The following is a 20,895-nucleotide window of genomic DNA, read 5'->3' as shown; positions in this document are numbered from 1 at the left end:
ACCATGAGAGACGATGGACTCTGAAAAACAAACTGAGGGTTCTAGAGGGGAGGGGGGTGGGAGGATGGGTTAGCCTGGTGGTGGGTATTGAGGAGGGCACATTCTGCATGGAGCACTGGGTGTTATGCACAAACAATGAATCATGGAACACTACATCTAAAACTAATGATGTAATGTATGGGGATTAACATAAGAATAATAAAAAAAAAAAGAAAAGAAAAGAAAAATAAAAAATAAATAAATAAATAAAAAGCTTCCAAGAAGAAGTGGGTCTTCCTTCCATTTGGAAGCATCCAGGGACAATAGATTGCCAAGGATGGAGGAGGTATTTAAGGCTGAACAAGCAGTCCTGTGGGGGCTGGAAGGCAGAAATGAGCACTTTGCCAAGCAAAAGACTCTATATCAAGAAGAGGGGGGTTGGGATGACAATGGAGAGCTACTGTCCAAAGTCACAGATGGCCAGAAGAAGGTTTGGCGTTGGAGGGTGTAGTAGACTGGATAGTCCAATCCATGAGATCAGCTCCCTACCCAGGGCAGACCCGTCTCAGGGCCAGCTGCTCACCTACATGTGGCTTCCATCCTTCGCCCTGCTGTGTCCACTGCCTTGGTCCCTACCACTGCAACACGGTAGGAAGGAAGAGGATGTCAGGGGCCAGGGGTGCACAATGCAGAGGCACGCCCCCTGCAGAGGCAGAGGCAGATGGTAAGTGGAGGTGACATGCGCCTAAGTTGAAATTTACAGTGGTTGAAATTTACAGTGAACCATTCCTTTTGTAGGCAGGGCCTCTTGTTCCCTTAAACCATGTGTATCTAGAAATGGAGGAGCTGGGCCACTCAGCACTTTCAAAGCCAGCCAGATCTTCACTTGGTCAGGGGCTCTTCTTCCCTGGGAAAGGTGTGGGCAGGAGACAGGGGTGTTTGTTTCTCCTAAATGAGTACATCCTGGATATGCACCACAGGGCAGAGAGCTCCCTCAGATGGGGGATTTTGTTACAAAGTCTTCAGAACTGTGACCCCTCCAGCCTGGCTCCATCTAACACCGATTCCTTGCACCTTTCCCCTGCTCCCCCAACACTGAGGTCTGGAGGGCTACCAAAATTCATGGTCACGTGGGTCTGGATGTATGCCCCATGACCGGGATCCCCAAAGAACACTGACCAAGTCACCTTGTCACTCCTAGAGCTCACCATGCTCCTTCCTGCCCCAGGGTCTTCACACAGGCTGTCTCCCCTGTCTGGAATGTTCTCTCCCCAGCCTATCACTTAGGTCACTCCTTCCCATCCTTCAGCACGCAGCTCGAGCACCTCTATCTCTGGAAGGGCTTCCCCGACCCCCACCCCACAACCCCATATCTGGTCAGATTCCTTTGTTACACTACCCATTCATTTCCTAAGGGGCACTCATCCCAGTTTGGAACTATAAATTCAATAATATTTCATTAACATCTATCTTCCCCAATAAACTGTAAGCAGGGGTCTGATGATGCTCTCTGTGATACTCCCAGAGCCTAGCATGTGCCTGGCAAGTAGATGTGCCTAAGAAATACCACCCAAATGAATGAGCGAGGGAGTGTGTGAATCATCAGTGAATGTGTGGGCCAGGCTGTGCACACGCAGAGTACGCAGCCCAGGCGTTTGATGAGGGGACTGACTGCTCTAATTCCATCAGTACGAGGAGCTGCAGGTCACAGCCGGCCGGCACGGGGATGATCTCCGAAACACCAAGCAAGAGATCTCTGAGATGAACCGGGTGATCCAGAGGCTGAGAGCCGAGATCGACAGTGTCAAGAAGCAGGTAGAGTTTTGGCAGGGCCAAGAGCTCCTTGCACACTCATTTCTCCCGGGTCATTCCACCATGCTTCCAGGACTCCTGCCCAAGACACGCCGCACCTCCAGGGGCTGTCAGTAAGGCTCGTGGCTTCCTCTTTTTTTTATAGTGTTCCAGCCTGCAAACGGCCATCGCTGACGCAGAACAGCGTGGAGAGCTGGCCCTCAAGGATGCACGGGCCAAGCTAGTGGACCTGGAGGAGGCCCTGCAGAAGGCCAAGCAGGACATGGCCCGGCTGCTTCGCGAGTACCAGGAGCTCATGAATGTCAAGCTGGCCCTGGATGTGGAGATCGCCACCTACCGCAAGCTGCTGGAGGGCGAGGAGTGCAGGTGGGGACAGATTGGGGGGACAGATGCAATTATCCATTGCAGCTAAGCAAGCATTCCTAAGGTCTCAGGTTGCTGCGGCCCCCTCCTCTCCTGGAAAGGGGAGCAAAAATAGAACTGGGCTGTGAGGGAAAAAAACAAAAACAACAGGTGCAGTTTTTGGGGGGGCCAGTAAATCATTATCAAATGCCCTTATTTGAAGTACAACTGCTTTTCGTACCCCATAGAAATCTAGGATCTGATCAGGTCCTAAGTAATCAAATTCTATCAGCAATTGGGTTATGTGGCAGGTCTGGATATATGGTATGAAAGGCTCTGGGCTGAGAATAAACTGTCCCAGGATTTGGGCAGACAGGCCTACAACTAACTAACTATGTAACTCAGGAAAGTCAGTGTCCTTTCTCTGGTCCTCAAATTCTTCAGTGATGGAATAAAGAGGCCAAATCATCTGATCCCCGAAGCTCAGTAGGAGTTTTGTGTTATGCCGATTACCAGCTATGTGACCAAGGGCAAATTACTTTACCTTTCTGTTCCTCACCTGTGAAATGAAGATACATACCATGCTTTCTATCCCATATGTTATTAAGAGGGTTAAAATAAGGGAATACATATGAAGTTCTTAGAACAATGCACGATACACAAGTGTTTGAAAAATGCCAGCGATCGTTCAGTTTAGTGGCCAAAGATACGGGCTTTGGAGCCAAAGGAGTTTGGCTTCAAATCTTGCTTTGTGATCATGGGCAAGTTAATTAACCTCTCTGAGCTTCAGTTCCCCATCCATCAAACCTACTTAACGGGGTCATGGAGAGAATTAAGTGGCCTAACGTAGGTAACAGGTATGTAGTCCTTTTTCACGTTCTAAGTCCGTGTTTATGAATGAAGGCCAGTTCTGTCCTAGCATGCGAAAGCAAAATTACTCCTCTTGCTACAATAACAGGTTGATTATTGTTATTGTTATGTTTATGACTCAGACTCCTCTCCACACCTCTAATCACCCCAGCACTGCCCCATGCATGACAACAGTCCATTGTTGAAAGAGAAATCTTCTTGTTCCTTAAAGGAGCCCTCCCTTCTCAACTGACCCTAGTGTACGATTAGCTTTAATTTTCTCCAGGAGTCTACCTAGTTTGAACCAAAAAAATGTATTTCTGAGATTACAGGTTTTCCTCCTAGGAACCTCAAACTCCGCATTATGTCATTCATTAGATTATTATTTTTAATACTACTAGTATTTAAATAATTTCAACCTCCACTACTGCTGCAATAAAAATAATAAAGGGTTTTTTAATGTGCTTAATTGCAAAAATGTGATTTCAAATGCCCACGAGCTGCTGGACATAATAGTAACGTTCCTTCTGCCCCCTCCCCCCGATCAGGCTGAGCGGAGAGGGCGTTTCTCCAGTTAACATCTGTGAGTATGACATCCTCTGTGTCAGTTGGTGTGCATGTGGTTGGGGCAGGGGAGGTGGCATTGTGCGGGAGGGCGGAGGGCATGCATGAGGCATCGGAGGGGACCTCACGGATAGGGTTCATTTTGAGGTTTGAGGTCTCGAATTCCTTAAAAGGAGAGCCACAGTAGTAGGAGTCTGTTTTTTGTTTTTTTTTTTAGGAGAGAGTCTTTAATGTCCCAATTCTTACCTCTTTGCAAGGGACAGAGCACCACAGAGGGGCTGAGAGGAGTTTGCTGTGATCTTTCTGCATGGGTTTAGAAGACCCACAGTTTCCGCCCACCACCCCCCCCCCCGGGATCCCACACCTTTCTCGCAGGGGTGCGAGTCTAGTTCAGACATGAGCATTCACTGCGGACAGGATTTATAAAACCCTGGTGTGCTCTCAGTCTTTGGAGGGAGGCTCCACGCTGGGCCCAAGGGCATGGCCAGGAAGGCCACCCCTTCCTGAGCAGTGTGGGGAGAAGCCCTGCCGCTCTGTTTTACTCTGCAGAGTATAACAGCAGAAGGTTACCCGGGTTTTTCAAGGCAGAGAGAGCACATAAGGGCAGGTGGGTGTAGCTGCTCGGGAACAGGAGAGGCGTGAGCAAGCTGGCGCAGCCCCGTGCTGCTAAGGGCAGAAGTCACTCTCAGAGCTCACTGCTGGCGTCGTGAGGCCGACAGGGATGACTTTTACAGCTTGCATCCTACAAGTGAGTTTGGTTCTCTTGATGCAAGATTCACAAAACCGATGATTAAACTAACCGATGATTCTAGAAGGCAGAGCCCTCTGAACTACCCAGCTGTCCTCCTTCGCTGATATCCTTGTCCAGCGGCCCCCAAGACCCTCAAAGCTAGTTTTGGGGATGGCTGCCATAACCTGTGAAGTTCCCTTTCTCTTGAAAGCACCTGAAAGTCCGTGTTTGTTATCTAGGGCTGCCACATCGCAGTACCACAAACTGGGGGGCTTCAAACCAGAGAAATGAACTGTCTCACACTTCTGGAGAGCTCTTGGTGCTCCCTGCCCTGCATCCTGCCAATCTCTGGCTCTGTGATCACATGGCCCTTTCCCTATGTGTCTGTCTTCATGTGGATGCCTTTCCTCTTCTTATAAGGACACAAGTCCTATTGGGTAGGGCCCTCCCTAATGGTTTTATCTTAACTGGATTCCACCTACAAGATCCCATTGCCAAATAAGGTTGCATTTGCAGGTATTAGAGGTGAGGACTTCAACATATTTTTTTGGAGGACACAATTCATTCTGTAACAGTCCATTTCTATTTCAGTTTCCCTTCTGAAGAGCCCAGTGTAGGGTACTGGATGTTGAAGGTGATGGGTGGTTATAAAAGTTAGGAAAAGAGCAGGTGTGGAGGGGGAGAATGGGAGCAGAGTTGGCTGGCCAATAGGTCATCTGTCACTTGGTCTAGCAAGATTACTCCAGCCCCACTCTGGGATTCAGGGTGCAGAGGCTGGGGACACCAAGGGAAGTGCATACGTGACCCCCCCCAAAAGAAAGAGAGACACCAGAGCCAGGTCCACAGAGGGAGATGGGGACAGAGTGGCAGGGAGTGTGATGGGGTCAAAGGGAAAGGCACGTGGACCAGAATCGCTTCCTGGAGGCCAGAAGTCTCCATTAAGTTCTGGAAGGAAAAGCGAGGCGCCCAGTGGCAGAGAGGAGGCAGGAAGCCATTCCAGACGGGGAGCGTGCCCGGCATTACGGCCCAGGGAAAACCAGGCTCTGAGCATAGGCTAGAGCTCTCACTGAGTAGGTGGGGAAGCTGGAAGGATGCAAACAGCTGCCTGACCAGACAACCCATCCCCACCCCCACGGACTTCGGGGCGCAGGCCCTGACACTGCAGGTGCCCTGGGTTCTGACCCTGTGTCCTGTCTTCCGGCAGCTGTGGTCACCTCCACCGTTTCCAGTGGCTACGGCGGTGGAAGCAGCATTGGAGGCGGAAGCCTTGGTCTCGGCGGGGGCAGCGGCTACTCCTTCACCACCAGCACTGGGCACAGCCTGGGTGCGGGCCTGGGCAGCTCCGGCTTCAGCGCCAGTAGCAGCCGGGGCCTCGGGGGCAGTGGCTCCGGTGTCAAGTTTGTCTCCACCACATCCTCCAGCCGGAAGAGCTACAAGCATTAAGTGCAGCCAGCCCGCTCCCCGACCCCTGCCCTGAAGCCTGCCCGCTTGCTGACCTGGCCTGTCTACAGTCGCAGACAGGATACCTGGGTCCTTCTCCTTCTTCTCCCCTGGCCCACCTGTGCTGCCGGGAAGGAAGCCTGGCGTCCTGGCTAAACCCCATTCCCCAGCTTAAGCCAGCCTCCGCCCTCCTGACAGTCCCCAGAGTGCTCCCCCACCCTCTCTGTGCCGATGCCCACCCTCTTTCAAGATTCACATTGGGCTTATCTTGTGGAGACCCTCCCTTCAGCTCCTCCTTCTTCCTCCCCACCTTCCGGATGCAGAGATGGGAAGTGGGTGTTTTCCAGGCCGTCTCAATGCCAGGTTGGCAGCCCCCCCATCTCACGGTGCTCATAAGCTGCCTGCTGGGAGTGCGGGCTCTCTCTCTTCCCTCCCTGGGATGCGTCTATTAAATGCATGTGTAATGTGTTTGGTGTCCGGCCCTCTGTTCGCGTGGTGATGCAGCACAGAATGATCCTCCTCCTCTCCGAGCCACAAAGAGTGCCCAGAGTACATCAGATCTTCCCTGCTTCCAGAATGAAGAATGCTGGGCTGGGGAGATGGGAGGGATGAAGGGGGGCAGACTGCCAGCCAGACTCCATCCTGGTGTTTCTACCCACTTCATCCTGCCTCTTGTTGGGATGTGTTCTTTGAGAAGCCCAAGCCCCTGGGCAGCTCTGTCCGTCCTCCCGACTCTGTATGTCCTTCAGGGCGATACCATCCCCTCCCAAACCCTAACTGTTTTCTGAAGACACGGACGTAGGGTGGGCGGCCCAGCCCTCCTCCAGCAAGGGGGCTGATTGTTCCCTGACAGCTTCAAACTTGCAGACCTGAGCAGAGAAATAACAGGCCAGGAGAGGAGTTAAAAGTCAGCCCTGGGGGCAATGCTTTCACCAAGCAGAGCCACTGAGACCCATAATTGCTGGTGGCAGTGAGGCATCCAGGAAGCTCCCGCATTCCTGAGTTTACAGTCTCCGGAACCCCTCCCATAAGGTCTGAGCCTGGCATCACCCGGAGTGGGGACCGCCCATGTGGACTTTGAGGAAGTGGGCTCAGGGCTCAAGACCATGCTTGGAACTGGTGGGAGCCAAGAACCAGGAATCTGAACCACAACAAACCAGGATGCTGTGCAGGAAGCTAGGTGGCAGGAGGGGAGAGGCCATGAACCGAGAGAAGATGAGTGTAAAACCGGGGGCTAAAGTCAGGAAGGGTTGGGAGGGATGGCAGGAAAGAGAGAAATGACACCGAGGGTAATCTTTAAATGTTTCTGGTCCCCAGGGATAAGAGGAGTAGAGGGGATAGGAATTTGGAGAGAAATCCTGAGTCTGCCCCCCTCAGACAAGCCACCTCTCCTCCAACCAACGTCAGGTGCAAAGATCCTGTGGTCAGACAACTGCGCCCTAACGTCAGCCCAGTACTCACTAGCCATGTGACCGTGGCCAAGTCTCACAACGACTCTATGCCTCAATAGCTTCATGAGCAAAACAAGAATAGTAATAGCTACCCCGTGGTGTTGCGTGAAGACTAAATGTGAAGACTGGTGTAAAGCAGTCATGCTTATTGTAGCTGCTCAATAAACGTTGGCAACTATTACTCTCATCCTCACCCTCACAAAGTTATTATGAGAATCGAATGACATAATGCTTGCAACTGACCTGCCACATGGTCTGGCACAGACTGAGTCCTCAGTAAATGGGGTTTCTCTTCTTTTCCCAGCGACAGGAAGGGCATGATCCAGTGCTTGGGTTCAGAGTCCAAGACCTGGGAATCCAAAGAGAGGAATAGTTGAGAAACAGTGGGAGTGCCTGCCTTGTGAGCCTGAGAACCTGGGCAGGCAGGGGGTTCGGGACCCAGGCCTGCCCCGGGCCCGAATCCCCAGGCCTGGTCCTGCCCTGGGTAGGGTGTTCCCCGTGATGATTAGGGGGCAGAAAGACGGGCGCTGGCCAGACATGCCATTGAGATGAACTCAACAGAGTGGTCTCTCATCTTCTCCGGCCAAGCCCAGTTCTTGGAAGGGATAAAAGTCAAGGAGAGTCTGGGACAGCTAGACTTGGAAGACTCCTCATCCCTTTGACACTTGCGCCCCTCCTTTAACTGGTACCGGCTCCCACCATGACCCAACGATCTTCTGTCACCATCAAGTCAGGAGGCACTCGGAACTTCAGTGCTTCTTCGGCCAGCCTCCTCCCAGGCTGCCAGCCTAGCTTCAGCTCTGTCTCTGTGTCCCAGGGTGGGAAGAGCTTTGCGGGCAGCTTTGGGCGTAGCTTCGGGACCAGGAGCCTCCACAGCTTTGGGGGTAGCAAGAGAATCTCCATCAGTGGAGGCTATCGCTGCAGCCGGGCTGGCGGTGGGGGCGCCAGCTATGGGCTGGGTCTCGGAGGCATGGGCTACAGAGCCGGGGGAGCCTTCGGGGGGTACGGATTTGGAGGCGGGATGATGTCTGGCTCTGGGGGCATGCAGGAGGTCACTGTCAACCAAAGCCTCCTGACCCCCCTCCACCTGGAGATTGATCCCTCCCTCCAGCGGGTGCGAAAGGAGGAAAAGGAGCAGATCAAGACCCTCAACAACAAGTTTGCCTCCTTCATTGACAAGGTGAGAGGCAAGTGGGGTCCCCACCAGGAAAGCAGCAGGTACCCGGGGTATCTCTGCTTTCTGTGCTTTTCTGAGGTCAAGTGGGACTTGCCCAGGACCTGCGATCCTGGGGGCTGGGAAGACTGCTGACCCAGCGAAGAAGGAAGCAGTTTCCTACCTTGTTGAGGTGGGAGCAGAAAAATGTTCATCTCCACACTCCAGAGCTATCTGACCTACTGAAAGGCCATTGCTCTTTTGGTGGATAGGGAATGTGTACTGGGCTTAAAGTTAGACAGCAAAAAGGGATCATGCTGGGGTCACCTTTCCCTGCAGTTAATAGGGACAAGTCCTCCTGCGGTGACCTCCCTGGTGACTTGGGTATGGTGGGGAAGCTGAGTGGTTGGCGAGGGGCCGGCTTTCCCACTTTTCTTCTGGCGAGAGCTGAGCTGTGACATCAGCCCTGAGTGCGCCCTGCAGGAAGGCCTGTACTCCTAAGGATTTCCCCAGGTCCGGGGAAAGAAGCTATTCTATTTTGTTCTACCAGTGGTTCACACCTGAGCTGGTTGCTTTGTCTGGGAAGAACCAGTTCAAGGACCTGGCTTGTTCAGGCTCCATATATGGGACCTGGATGGAAGAGTGCTGGACTCTTCCAACCCAGACTCTAGTGCTAGGAGAACATCCCCTAACTTCTTGGGCCTCGGTTGGGTTGGACAGACAGACTCTAAGGTGACTCTGCAGGTCTAACAGGCTATGGAATGCCTCATCCTAGGGTCCCAAATCTTCCAATGCACCAATCTAACCCCAGGGACTGTTGAGCCAGGGGTTCTTCCATTTAATCACCCGTGTCACCCCACTTGGCCTCGTATTTGCACCAACAGATGTGAGGTTTCCAGCAGACTGGCTCTGGCGGGGAACAGGCAGGCCCTCCTTTGCTTGGTTCCTCTGGAGGGGGATGTGGGGAAAAGGGGATGTGATAGTGAAGGACTTGGGGTCAGGATTGCCCTCCTTCTGACAACAGAGAAGAAAGGTGGGAAGGGCAAGAGGGGCATTCGTTAAAGGCCCTCTGGAGGCACACTGCCATCTCCAAGATTTTGGAGGCTCCTTTGTTCCTTCATTCTGAGGCTGTGTGTCACTCCACGGACTCCCAAAGGAAGGACTTTGTGTAAGGAGAAAGGTTTCACATATTCCCAAGGCTGCCTCCCAGACGGAGGAGCAGATAGATGAGTGCAATTCAAGCAAACCAGACTAGAAGCACAAGGCCACAGGGGACCTGAGAGAGCAGAAGGGGCTTGCCCAAGCCACACAGCTGGCCGGCGACATGGCTGGAATTGTGCCCAGGTCCCCCAACGTGACTTTAGAGTGACCCATTTCGGCGTTCCTGGACTGCATGGGCAACTGAGTTCAGATTCTAGATCTAGAGAAATCACATAGGAAAGAAAATGGACAGACTAAATTTTCTGCCAGGAACTTCCTGCCCATTTAATGGGAATCGAAATCCCGCCCAGTAAGGTGATGGTGGAGTGATTTCCTTCAGCTACCGCACATCAGTGTGGTTTGGTGGATGCAGACGGTTTCCAGCCCTTCTGGTCCTGGTCCTCCTTACTTCTCCCACCTCCACACCAAGCCACCACCTGTCTCCCAGGCCCATTGCACCCACATTTGGGTGGCTAGCTACGTTGCAGGATCCTTCCAGGGTGAGGATGAGGAGGAGCCTGCCACCTGGACTCCAAGCTCCTGGAGGGCCTCCCTGCACTGTTGGGGGGCCCTATGTCGCAGAGCTCTCCGGGAGGCTGCTACAGGGCAGCCCTCACAGTCTCTCCCCTCTGGCCGGGGCAGGTGTGGTTCCTGGAGCAGCAGAACAAGGTCCTGGAGACCAAATGGAGCCTCCTGCAGGAGCATAAAGCCACCAGGGCCAACATCGAGCCCATGTTTGAAGCCTACGTCAGCAGCCTGAGGCGGCAGCTGGACTGCCTGGGTGGCGAGCGGACGCGGCTGGAGACGGAGTTGAAGAACATGCAGGACGTGGTGGAAGACTTCAAGAACAAGTGAGTAGACGCTCAGCCAGATGCCCCGCTGGGGAGGCCCCGCTCTCTGCAAGAGTCCAGTCCAGTGAGGCAGTAGGACGCACCCTCAGGGCAGCGAGGCGGAATCAGAAAAAGAACTGGGGCCCTGTGGCCAAGAATGTTGAGGCTTTGGGGAGGGGTGGGGCTGGAGATGGTGTTGACCAGCACGGGCACAAAGAGCGGGGTTTGCACGACCACCGTATAAACTCTGCAGACACTGACTTAGCCAGTGTTGTGCAGGAGGCAACTCATGAGTTAAGAATGAAACCCATAGACTCTCACTCTCACATTTGTTCAACTCAGCCCCATTGCTAACTTACACGACGTGCGCACACACCCCAACCCTGGCCAAGGCCGGGAACAAAGCAAAAGGAGACAGATTTGCTGCCTTCTCCATGGAACCACACACACACACACACAGAGCCCACTAAACATGATGGCATGCTCGTGCCTATGGATTCAAGCAGCTTCTTATTTTTATTGTTTTAATTTATTTCTAATGCTCTTGGTCCAAACAAAATAAGTGACTTGATGAGGAGTTTTGGTTATAGTTGTATAATGTAATGAGAATTCAGGTCTGAGTTGAGTTTAAATGGTAGCCACCACCCACCTGTGGCTGTTTAAATTTAAATTAATTACAGTTAAATAAAACTTAAATTTTAGCTCCTCAGTCACACTAGCCACACTTCAAGTGCTCAGTTGCCACATGTGGATAATGGGTCCCCAGAGTGGATGCAGATAGAGCATTTCCATCATCATAGGAAGTTCTCTTGGACAGCACTATAGAATCTAAAGTCAGTGGATTTAGAATCTTGGCTCAACTACACTAACTGAATGACCTCTGACTCTCTGAACCCTAGTTCCTTTGTCTGTTAAAGGGAATATTAATAGTGCCCACCTCGTAGGGGTTGGGAATATCATATCAAAACTTGCATGTGAAATACTTGGTAGGGTGTCCAGTGCCTGGCATATAGTAAGTTGTTAATAAATGTTAGCTATTTTTATTATAGGGATGATTAGGTGTGTAGTGATGCAGACACAGGCAAGAGAAACAAGTGCAGATGGATAATTTATAACATGTATGCAACATGAAGTAACAGTGTTTCAGTCCAAGAAGGCTTCCTGGAGGAGGAGACTAAAGCTCAAGGTGGAGAAAGAAAGAGGCACAGGGGAGGACTACGGGGGCATTTGTTGAAGAGTGTCTCCTGGTTAATGGACAGTGATGTTCCTGTGACAGGGCCCCTAAGAGGCCCATACAGGGGCAGGGACTGTGAGCTGGAAAACACAGAAGGTGAGGACAGTTGCATGGAGTTAGGTGAAGAGAAGATGTTCAGATTTCATTAAAAGGCAGCATGAGGAAGCAATAAGGAAAACGACATCCACTCTGGAGAAGCCACAGCGCTGAACATTCAGTGGCAGGAAAGAGCTTTTCTCAGATCCTACTGGACAGTGGAAGCAACGTAAAAGCGAGGTGATCCCACATACACTTAGTGTGGGGGAGTACTTGTGGTTTTAAAAAAATAACGACAAGCCATTCAGAGATGAGAGAGAGCCTCTGAGAGGTTAAGTGACCTGCCCCAGGTTACTCAGCTGGGAGATGGAAGAGACAAAGCCCAAACCCCAGCTGCCCAGAGCTGCTAAGAGGGTGGGGCTCACTGACGCTTAGGAGGGCTGGGAAGGAAATGGGTTACCTAGAGCAGAGGGGAAGCTTCCTTCCCAGAGCTCAGTGAGCAAGAGGGTACCTCCACGTGCCCCTGGGCAGGGGTGGGGGGCAGGAGGGGAGAGGGGCTGCTGTCTATGGGCAAATTGAAAAATGGGAAGCCTGGGCGGGTGGGGGAGGGAGGGCCCCTATTAGCTTGAGGACTGCTCTCTCTCCGTGGTTCAGTCCAGCTAAGCAAGGCAACGTGAGGGTGCCACAGGGTGCAGGAGCCAGCCAAGGCCTGGGGCTGTCTGCCTTGGGCCAGACTACTCCTCTGTTCCTCCCTTCTGTTTGGCTTAGGGCAATACCAGGGGGTAAAAAGGGAAGTCTGCTGACCCCTTTATGGAAACGTCAGCACTCTACAGAGCAAAGCCTCAAGAAAGACAACCTCAGAAGGAATGAGGGGTGGTTCTGCTTTACCGTTGTTTGGGGCTTGAGTTGTATCTGGACAGAAGTGGTTGTGTGATTGACTTGGGATGGGGACACATGTGTTGTGGGAGAGCTATGCTCCAGTAGCTCACTCTCCATGGCTGTTCTGGAGACCCACACCGCCTACCCACCTACAGCCCCCCTGTTAGACCTCACTCCCAGAACCCTGCTCCTAACACCCATCCACTTTTCTGTATTGTTTTATGATCGGCATACAATATGATACTCGTTTCAAGCGTACAACATACTGATTCCATATTTTTATATATTACAAAATGATCACCTTGACAACCCCCTTCTTGATCCTTCGCGCAGGTATGAAGAAGAAATCAACAGGCGCACAGTGGCGGAGAATGAGTTTGTGGTGCTCAAGAAGGTGAGGGGACAGAGCTGCTCCCTCCTGGCTCCCAGGCCCAAGGTGTCCCTTCTGGCAGTGACACCCTGAAACCAGCGGCCTCGCAACTTTTAATTCATGTAGCTAATCTTTGAAGCAGGTTTTACTTTACAAGTGAGAAAACTCAGGTTCAGGCAGGTTAAGTAAGTGACCCAGCGTTACCCAGAAAATCAGAAGTGAGTCAGGATCCGGGACTCCAGAGTCCCCGCTATAAATCATGACACCAGCCCCTCCCCATGTGGAGTCCCTGCAGGGAGAAACAAGCAAAATGGGCCCTGTGCTGAGCTAAGGCTCCAGGACATCAAGTCAGGCTCAGGAGGACAGGGGCAGGACAGGGATCGGCTCCATGGAGTGGTGGGCCTTCCTGCTCAGCAGGGGCAGGCAGAGGGAGGGGAGACCAGCTGGCGGAGGGAGAACGGAATCGGAATAGAGGTGTGTGCAATGTAGAAAGGGGCTGAGAGTGTGAGGAGGAGGGCCTGGGGAGAGTCTGGGAGAGCCCAGAGGCAGCCGAGGCCCACAGGCCCAGGATGGGGTTGACCTCACCACATGCAGGTGACCTAAGATCTGTCCATGTGGCACCAGCTGGGGAGCAGGTGAGCATTCCCTGAGAGCCCTGGTCCCCACATAGTCTTCGCCATCCTGCAAGTTCCACTCCAGAGCCTGGAACAAAGAAACGCCCTCAGCCCTGGGCGCTGACGTTCTCCAGCCTAACTCTCAGCCAGAGGGGCTGGCTGCCCCACCAAGGATGGGCCTCAGAGTGACAGCATGTTCTGTGCCCAGGACGTGGATGCTGCCTACATGAACAAGGTGGAGCTGGAGGCCAAGGTGGATGCCTTAATGGATGAAATCAACTTCCTGAGAGCTTTCTACGATGCGGTAAGCAGTGTTAGGGGCCGGGGGCCTGGGCTGGGTACGCAGGCTGCCGGCTCCTTCCCTCGTCTCTTCTCTGCTCCCCACCCCGTCCCCAGGTTGGAATTCATGGAGCAGATGCTGTTTTCCTTACCGAGGAACAAAACGAGGCTCCCTAGAGCAGCTGGGGGGTCAGGCAAGAAATTCAACCTTGACCACTTGGACCACGCATGTGCTCGTGGTCAGACAAAAAAACTGCCTGTTGACGAATTGCACGTGCTTTCCCGAGACGTAGCTGAGCATCCTGGCTCACCCAGCCCAGCTCAAATTTACCAGCTACTCTTCCTAGAGAGGCTGCAGAATGATGCAATTTCACAAACCAAGCAGCAATTAATGAGCCCTCAGGTGCTTCTAGAAGCACCCGGCACAAATACCTGGCTCTCCTGAAGACAGGTATCATCGTGCACTTCCGTATGCCAGACACTGTCTTGGGGCTGCCAGGGCAGTGCTGAGCAGACACAACAAAGCCCCTAAGTTCTTGGAGCTTCTATTACAGTGGAGAAGACAGGTGGCACAGGGAGGATAGAATAACTACACCATTTCAGGCATAGTAGGGCTGATGGAGAGAAACAAGGAATTGTGGCAGGCAGGAGATGGGTGATACCTGATGAGAAACGGGAAGAACTGAGGATCCAGGAATGCCAGGAGGAGGTCAAGGTGGCTGGAGGCGAGCAAGTGAGGTAGAGTGGTCGAGATGGGGTGCAGGGTGCACTGTGTGCCCCCAGGTAGGCCTGGTAAGGACAGGTGATATGCCCGTGCACTGCGTATGTTTGGTGCCCAACAGAAGTGGGTCATGTTCTGGGAGCAGGAGCATGGGCTCCATGGCTTTGGACAGGGGCAGTGACCACGCTGCCGCCCACATAGGGCAAAAAAGACATCATTTTTCTCTGCTTGTTCACTGCGATGCTGACAATTGCAAGCATGTGGACTGAGACCAAACCCCCCCCCACCTCCAAGTTAGGTCAGCTACCAGGAAAACTATGTGGGAAAAACATATCGCAAAACAACAACAAAATAATAATTGCTTGAAGCAGCAAATGCATGAACCAATTATTAACAAACAAAGGAGAGGAATATTTTTTACTAGATTTGTGCTGTGGACCAGAGATTCTCAAATTTGAAAGTGCATCAGAATCTTCTAGACCGCTTGTGAAAACACCAGTTCTGACTCAGTGAGTCTAGGGTAGGAGCCAAAATGTTGCATTTCTTTTCTTTTCTTTTTTTTTTTTTAAAGATTTATTTATTTGACATAGAGAGAGAGACAGCTAGAGAGGGAACACAAGCAGGGGGAGTGGAAGAGGGAGAAGAAGGCTCCTGGCTGAGCAGGGAGCCCGATGCGGGGCTCGATCCCAGGACCCTGGGATCATGACCTGAGCCGAAGGCAGACGCTTAACGACTGAGCCACCCAGGCGCCCCAAAATGTTGCATTTCAAGCAAGTTCCCAGGTGATGCTGCTACTGCTGGTCTCAGGATCCCATCTTGGGAACCGCCACCTTAGATGATTCTGGAAAGGGATCATTAACAAATTAATTGTGGTTTACTGTTTCAAAAACCGTGTTATGTAGACATGAATTGATTTAATCCTGGCAGAAAGCGTGTGAAACAGTGCTAGGACCAGCCCCTCTGAGACTCAGAGAAGTGATCTCACCCTCTTGGCAGATTCTAGACTCGAATGCTTTGTTCCGGTGCTCTTTCTGCGGTCTCGAGCTGATTTCCACTCCCCATCCGTGAGGAGCAGGGAGGAGCCACGCTGGGCAACAGGACTGAGACCGAGCAGAGCTTTCTGGCTCCTTCTGACTCAGTTTTCAGTCACAAGAGGATTTCTTTATTTGGTGTGAAAGGCTGTGTTTTCTCAGAACATGAGCCAGCCCGGCACTGACAGGTGCCCGCAAGGTGCGCTCCCTTGACAGTGGGAGTGACTTCTGGAGGAGGCCGGCTGGAGTTCCCCATGTGGCTTCTCCCTGCGCGCAGATGAGGTGACGGTCAAGCCCGAGTGTAAACTCAGTGACCTCCCTAATGTCCTTCCCAGCCCTTCGGGCCTATACAAGGTGCTACACCCCAACAGTGCAAGTGAGGTCCTCGGTGCCACGGTCTGTTTCTCGGGCCTGGACACTGTCTCCCAACACACACACACACACACACACACACACACCCTGCTTCAGCTCTTCCGTTTGGGCCCCCTCACAGGAGCTGGCTCAGCTTCAGGCCCAGATCTCCGACACGTCCATGGTGCTGTCCATGGACAACAACCGCAAGCTGGACCTGGACAGCATCATCTCTGAGGTCAAGACCCAGTACGAGGACATCGCCAACCGCAGCCAGGCTGAGGCCGAGTCCCGGTACCAGACCAAGGTGAGGCGTCAAGGTCAAGTCCAGGAAACAATCTTAGAGAACTGGGATTTCAAAGGCAAATTAGGTAAGAGCTTGTTCTGTCAGGTGTCCCAGTCTGATGGGTCAAAGGGATGAATTCAGCCTGGGGCTTACCCTCTATCAGGAGCACCCCTCGGGCAGCACCATCAGGACCTGGGGGAGCAACCAGATGAAGGCAGGAGGTGGTCAATCCTCTGTGAGGGGGAGGATGGACACATCTCCAATGCCTTATAGAAGCCAACAAGGGACAGCTGGACAGCACCAGCCAGCAGGAGCCAGAAAGGGAAGGTAGGAACAAGAGCAAGTCTCAGCCTCCTGGATCCAGAGAAGGGAGGTGCAGCTGGTGGTGGCCAAGCGGCTGGGAGCAAAGTCTCGACATGGGCCACACAATGAGATTTTCCATGTTAGAGAGCAAACACTCTGAGCGGGGGAGCCGCAAATATGAAAAAGCTTAAAAATCAGAGACTGACAGGCACCCTGTGTGCTGCTGAGCTTGTGAGGATAAGATTCCTGATGTGGAGGGGGAAGGATGAGAGACCAGACACAGGATGGGTCCAGCTGTGGGGTGGGGCTTGCAGGCGTGGAGAGCGAGGGGCAGAGCCAAGAGACAGTGCAGATGGAATCTGATAGAAAGCAGCAGTGGGGGCAAAGGGAGGCACTTCCAAGCAGCACCCTGGAAGCCTGTTGGGCCCTGGGAAGCCACAGCCATCTCGCCTCTGGCCTGACCATCCCCTTCCCCCAGTACGAGGAGCTGCAGTGGTCTGCTGGCCTCCAGCATGGGGATGGGGATGACCTCCGCACCACCAAGATGGAGATCTCCGAGCGGAACCGCATGATGCAGAGACTGCGCTCCGAGATTGATAACCTGAAGAAGCAGGTAAGGCTGAGCTCCCAGCAGACATCCCATAGATGCCCCTGCCCACCGGCAGACCTGGGCCTGGTCCCAACTCAGCCCCTGCAGAGAGAAGCCTCCCCCGATGAGTGACTGTCCAGGAATGTAACCGTGCAGTCTCCCGCCCCACCACGGGGGTTGGGACCTTCTTTCTGAGATCTGCCCAACAGCTGCTCCTCGAGGGAAGGGTCTGTCCTCCGGGGACATACAAGGCAAAACTATGCAGAGAAGCGCGGCATCGGAAAGGACTCTCCCAAAATCATTTTCTCCGTTATGGCTAAGCCTCAAATTATCCAAGAAGGACAGCGATTAATCTTATTTTTAAAGATAATAAGCTCCAACCTCCTTTGCTTGAAATGCATTTCAGGAAATTCTCCCATATTTTTAACCTTAAACGCACATCTTACTGCATTCTCTGTGGGCGACCTCACAAAATCCTTTCTGCCCCCCGGCAGAGTGCCACGCTCCAGAACGCCATTGCGGATGCCGAGCAGCGCGGGGAGCTGGCCCTCAAGGACGCCAAGCACAAGCTGGCCGAGCGGGAGGATGCTCTGCAGAAGGCCAAGCAGGACATGGCCCGGCAGCTGCGCGAGTACCAGGAGCTCATGAACGTCAAGCTGGCCCTGGACATCGAGATCGCCACCTACCGCAAGCTGCTGGAGGGCGAGGAGTGCAGGTGGGGGGCCTTCCCTGACCATGACTGCTCAAGTACCATGGCTCCCACCATGGCTCAAACAGACACTAAGAGCCCCCGAATGTCAGGCCCCAGATAGAAATTCCAAAGGTGGAAACAAGGTTAAGATGCAGCTGCTCCCCAGAGGCGTCCTGCAGTCTCAGCCTCTCCCATCGTTGCTGCTAGACCTGGGGCAGAGGGTCAGGGTGACAATGTCAGGCAGAGGTGATCCATGACTATCTGGAAGGCCATAAGCAGGGCCATTCCTGCCCAGCCCCCAGGCCACACTGGGGATGGGCCTCAGGGGCTCCATGTTTGCCCAGAGATGCCTACAGTCTGAATGTCCCTCTCCACCTAGTGAACACACATCCTTCTCCCCGTTTCTCTATGTATTTTGATTTCGTCTCTCTTCTAGATTCCCCCCCGCAGATTCATATTAGCTAGATGAACAAAAGGCTTGCTAAGCACAGGCCTGGCACACAGTAAGCGCTCTGTGCTGATAGCTGCAAATACAAGAGCCCAGGGCTCTTCAACTTCTCAGCAAATGAAATGTCTCTTTCTCTCCACCCCCGCAACAGACTCACTGGGGAAGGCGTCGGACCCCTGAACATCTGTGAGTAAATGTCTTGGGAAAATAGAAAAGTGGGCATCAAAACAGAAGCACTAGCATCACTAACAAGGAGTTGGTGATAGATATGGCCAGGGATGTCATTAAGACCCTCCTAAGGGCTCTGTGGAGACCCCCTCTTCTTTGGCCTTTCCTTTCTGTGGACTCAAGAGAGACTTGTGGTGAGACCTCACCACCCAGCGCCAGTCCCGGTGGGGTCCCTTGTCCACAGGAAGGACTCCACTCTGGCCCCCAGAGGACCCCAGTCACAGGACAGGACAACACACAGAGTGATGGGTCTGTAGCCTGAACGCGATTCCTTAGCTAGTTCTGGCAGGATTCAAACTCACACAACTAACAAGAGGCTAGTAAACTGGTTAAAAGGAAAGAATCATATCTAGAATTGAAGCAAATTAATGGAACAAGTCGAGCATGGCTTGGCCTCAGCTCACAGAGGGGAGAGCAGGAATGACCCCGCAGGGTGAGGGACGTTCAGGGAGCAGCGACTCCTGGGCATGAGAAGGAGAGTCTCCTTAGTCCCCTGGTGGCTCAGAGCACATGAGGGAGGCCAGAAACCCATGATGGGGGAGAGCTTGAAACCAGTTGATAAAAGGAACAAGAATGCTTCAGCTGGAGAACTGGACAGAGAGGGGAGGTCAACGAGGCATCTTCAAACGTTTGACAGGCTATGGGGAGCTGCGTCCCACGGTAGTGAGCTCCCCATCACTGAACGTATTTGAGCAGGTACTATAAACCATTGCCTTTCGGTGACGTGTCAGAGGTGATTGCAACTGGGGGAGGTTCACCCGGATGGCCTTCGGGCCTCTTCCAGTATGGGAGCCTACGCTCCTGCCCAAGACACGAGACCTCATGCCCCATCCGGTATGAGAACCCTGTGCAGCTGAGGAACGGACACGGCAGGTGTGACCCCAGGCTTGGCCCTTGATGTCTCTGCACCTCCATTTTCCCTCTAGGAAGTGGAGGTGGTCCTAGTAATGGTGTCCTCTCAGGTCTGTTGAGATCAACATGGTCACAGCTGTGAAAAGAGCTTTGAAGAGCGCCATGGACTATACGGACGCTCACACTGGGGCGGCGGATCCATACCCACCCTCTCTGGCCCCAGGAGATTCTTGTTCCCTGAGGAAGCCCTGCGGGAGGGAGCCCTCCTGGGCCTAGAGCCAGGGAGGGGGGCTCCCGGGGAGCCGGAGGAGCCTGCTAGCGGTGCCCTGTGCCTTCTCTCCACAGCCGTGGTCTCCTCCGGCGGGGGCACAGGCTACAGCTCGGGCGGCGGCCTCTGCCTGGCCAGAGGCGGCGGCTACAGCTGCAGCCTGGGCTACGGCTCCGGGGGCGGCTTCAGTTCTACCAGCAGCTCCAGCATGCGCATCATCTCCAAGACGTCGTCCACCAAGAAGAGTTACAGGAGCTAAAGGGCCCCGCCCGCCTGGGCTGCCGCCCCCCTCAGGCTCCGCCCGATCCCCAGCCCTAAGGCCTGCCGCTTTGCTGATGCCCCTTGCGCAAAATCACAGTAGGAGGCGTGGGGAGTGGCCTGTGGGTTCTAAGGTCACCTTGTCCATCCCTCGGCCTCCAGATGGGTCCTCACAGAGGTACCCCCCCTTGCTCCTTATCCCAGGGCCCTCCAGGGTCCCCAGGCATCCACTCCAACTAACGCCCACTCAACTGCTCTGTGCCAAGACCTGGGCTAGGACTTAGCCCATCAGCAGCTTCCAGAGCAGGGGTGCAGTAGGGTCTTCCTCTTCCCACTGGAGCCAGATCCACGGCACCCACCGTCCTTTATGGGGGAGGGGGGAGCTTAGAATTGACCTCGGTGCCCCCAAAGAAGTTGCGTGTAGTCTAGGCCAGAGTTCCCATGTGTGGGCTCTCTCGCCGCAAACAGGACCCTTTCCTGCAGGCCCCCTCCGACCAGGGAAGGCTGCCAACCCAACGGGCATGTTGTGTCCTCCCTTCCTTCCGTCTTGCCCCCTGCCAGGCCCCCAGCCACTTCCCCTGACAACTCCCACCAACAGAATATTGGAATAAGAAATCAACACCCTTCAAAATATGACCAAGTCGCTTATTCATACTAGAATAGAATGATTTTATCAAGAACACAAAAGTTCTCCATGGCCTGGGGCTACATTCCATGATAGTTCATAGCCGAATTCCTTTCAAATCTGCCTCATTTAAGCCAATATTAGATTTAGCGTCCCACACAGAACCGCCCTGCTGCTGAGTGGGAGGGAGGCAGGCTCAGGCCAGGCGTGGGAAGGCAGCCGGGCAGCAGAGGCACCAGGAAAAGGAGCCCAATCAGACTGTGTTAGAATGGCCCTGGGAGAATCCTCCCGCAGAACAATCCTCCAGGCTCAGGAGTCTTTCTCCTTGCTCTGTGGTAGCCAGGTCTCTTTTCTGGAAAGTTCTCTTTCCTTCTTACCTTGCTCTTTCCCCCCTCCCTCCTTGTTCTCCTCCGCCGCCACCACCCTGTGTGTCTTCTCTCTCCACCCCTCCCCCTTTGCTCCTTCATTTCTCTCTTTTCTTC

General features: G+C 53.3%; 2 protein-coding genes across 2 annotated transcripts in view; both read left to right on the top strand.

Moving 5' to 3' along the window:
* LOC102747645 (keratin, type II cytoskeletal 75) overlaps nt 1-6,184 on the top strand; it is an 11,129-nt gene extending 4,945 nt beyond the window's left edge. The window contains exons 6-9 of the mRNA XM_081819150.1: nt 1,669-1,794; nt 1,937-2,157; nt 3,531-3,565; nt 5,481-6,184. Coding sequence (XP_081675276.1) covers nt 1,669-1,794; nt 1,937-2,157; nt 3,531-3,565; nt 5,481-5,719 — 621 coding nt within the window. The 3' untranslated portion in view covers nt 5,720-6,184. The remainder of the gene's footprint in view (nt 1-1,668; nt 1,795-1,936; nt 2,158-3,530; nt 3,566-5,480) is intronic.
* A 1,683-nt stretch (nt 6,185-7,867) lies between these two features.
* On the top strand, nt 7,868-19,789 carry LOC145721431 (keratin, type II cytoskeletal 5-like). Its single transcript, XM_081819148.1, has 9 exons — nt 7,868-8,347; nt 10,163-10,371; nt 12,833-12,893; nt 13,692-13,787; nt 16,008-16,172; nt 16,933-17,067; nt 17,538-17,758; nt 18,334-18,368; nt 19,608-19,789. The coding sequence occupies exons 1-9, from the start codon at nt 7,868-7,870 to the stop codon at nt 19,787-19,789; spliced, it is 1,584 nt and encodes a 527-aa protein (XP_081675274.1).
* Nucleotides 19,790-20,895: the final 1,106 nt, after the last annotated feature.

This window comes from Leptonychotes weddellii, chromosome 5 (assembly GCF_054177405.1).
Source record: "Leptonychotes weddellii isolate Sample4059 chromosome 5, ASM5417740v2, whole genome shotgun sequence".
Classification (NCBI taxonomy): domain Eukaryota; kingdom Metazoa; phylum Chordata; class Mammalia; order Carnivora; family Phocidae; genus Leptonychotes; species Leptonychotes weddellii.
This window is presented reverse-complemented; position numbering and strand designations above follow the sequence as displayed.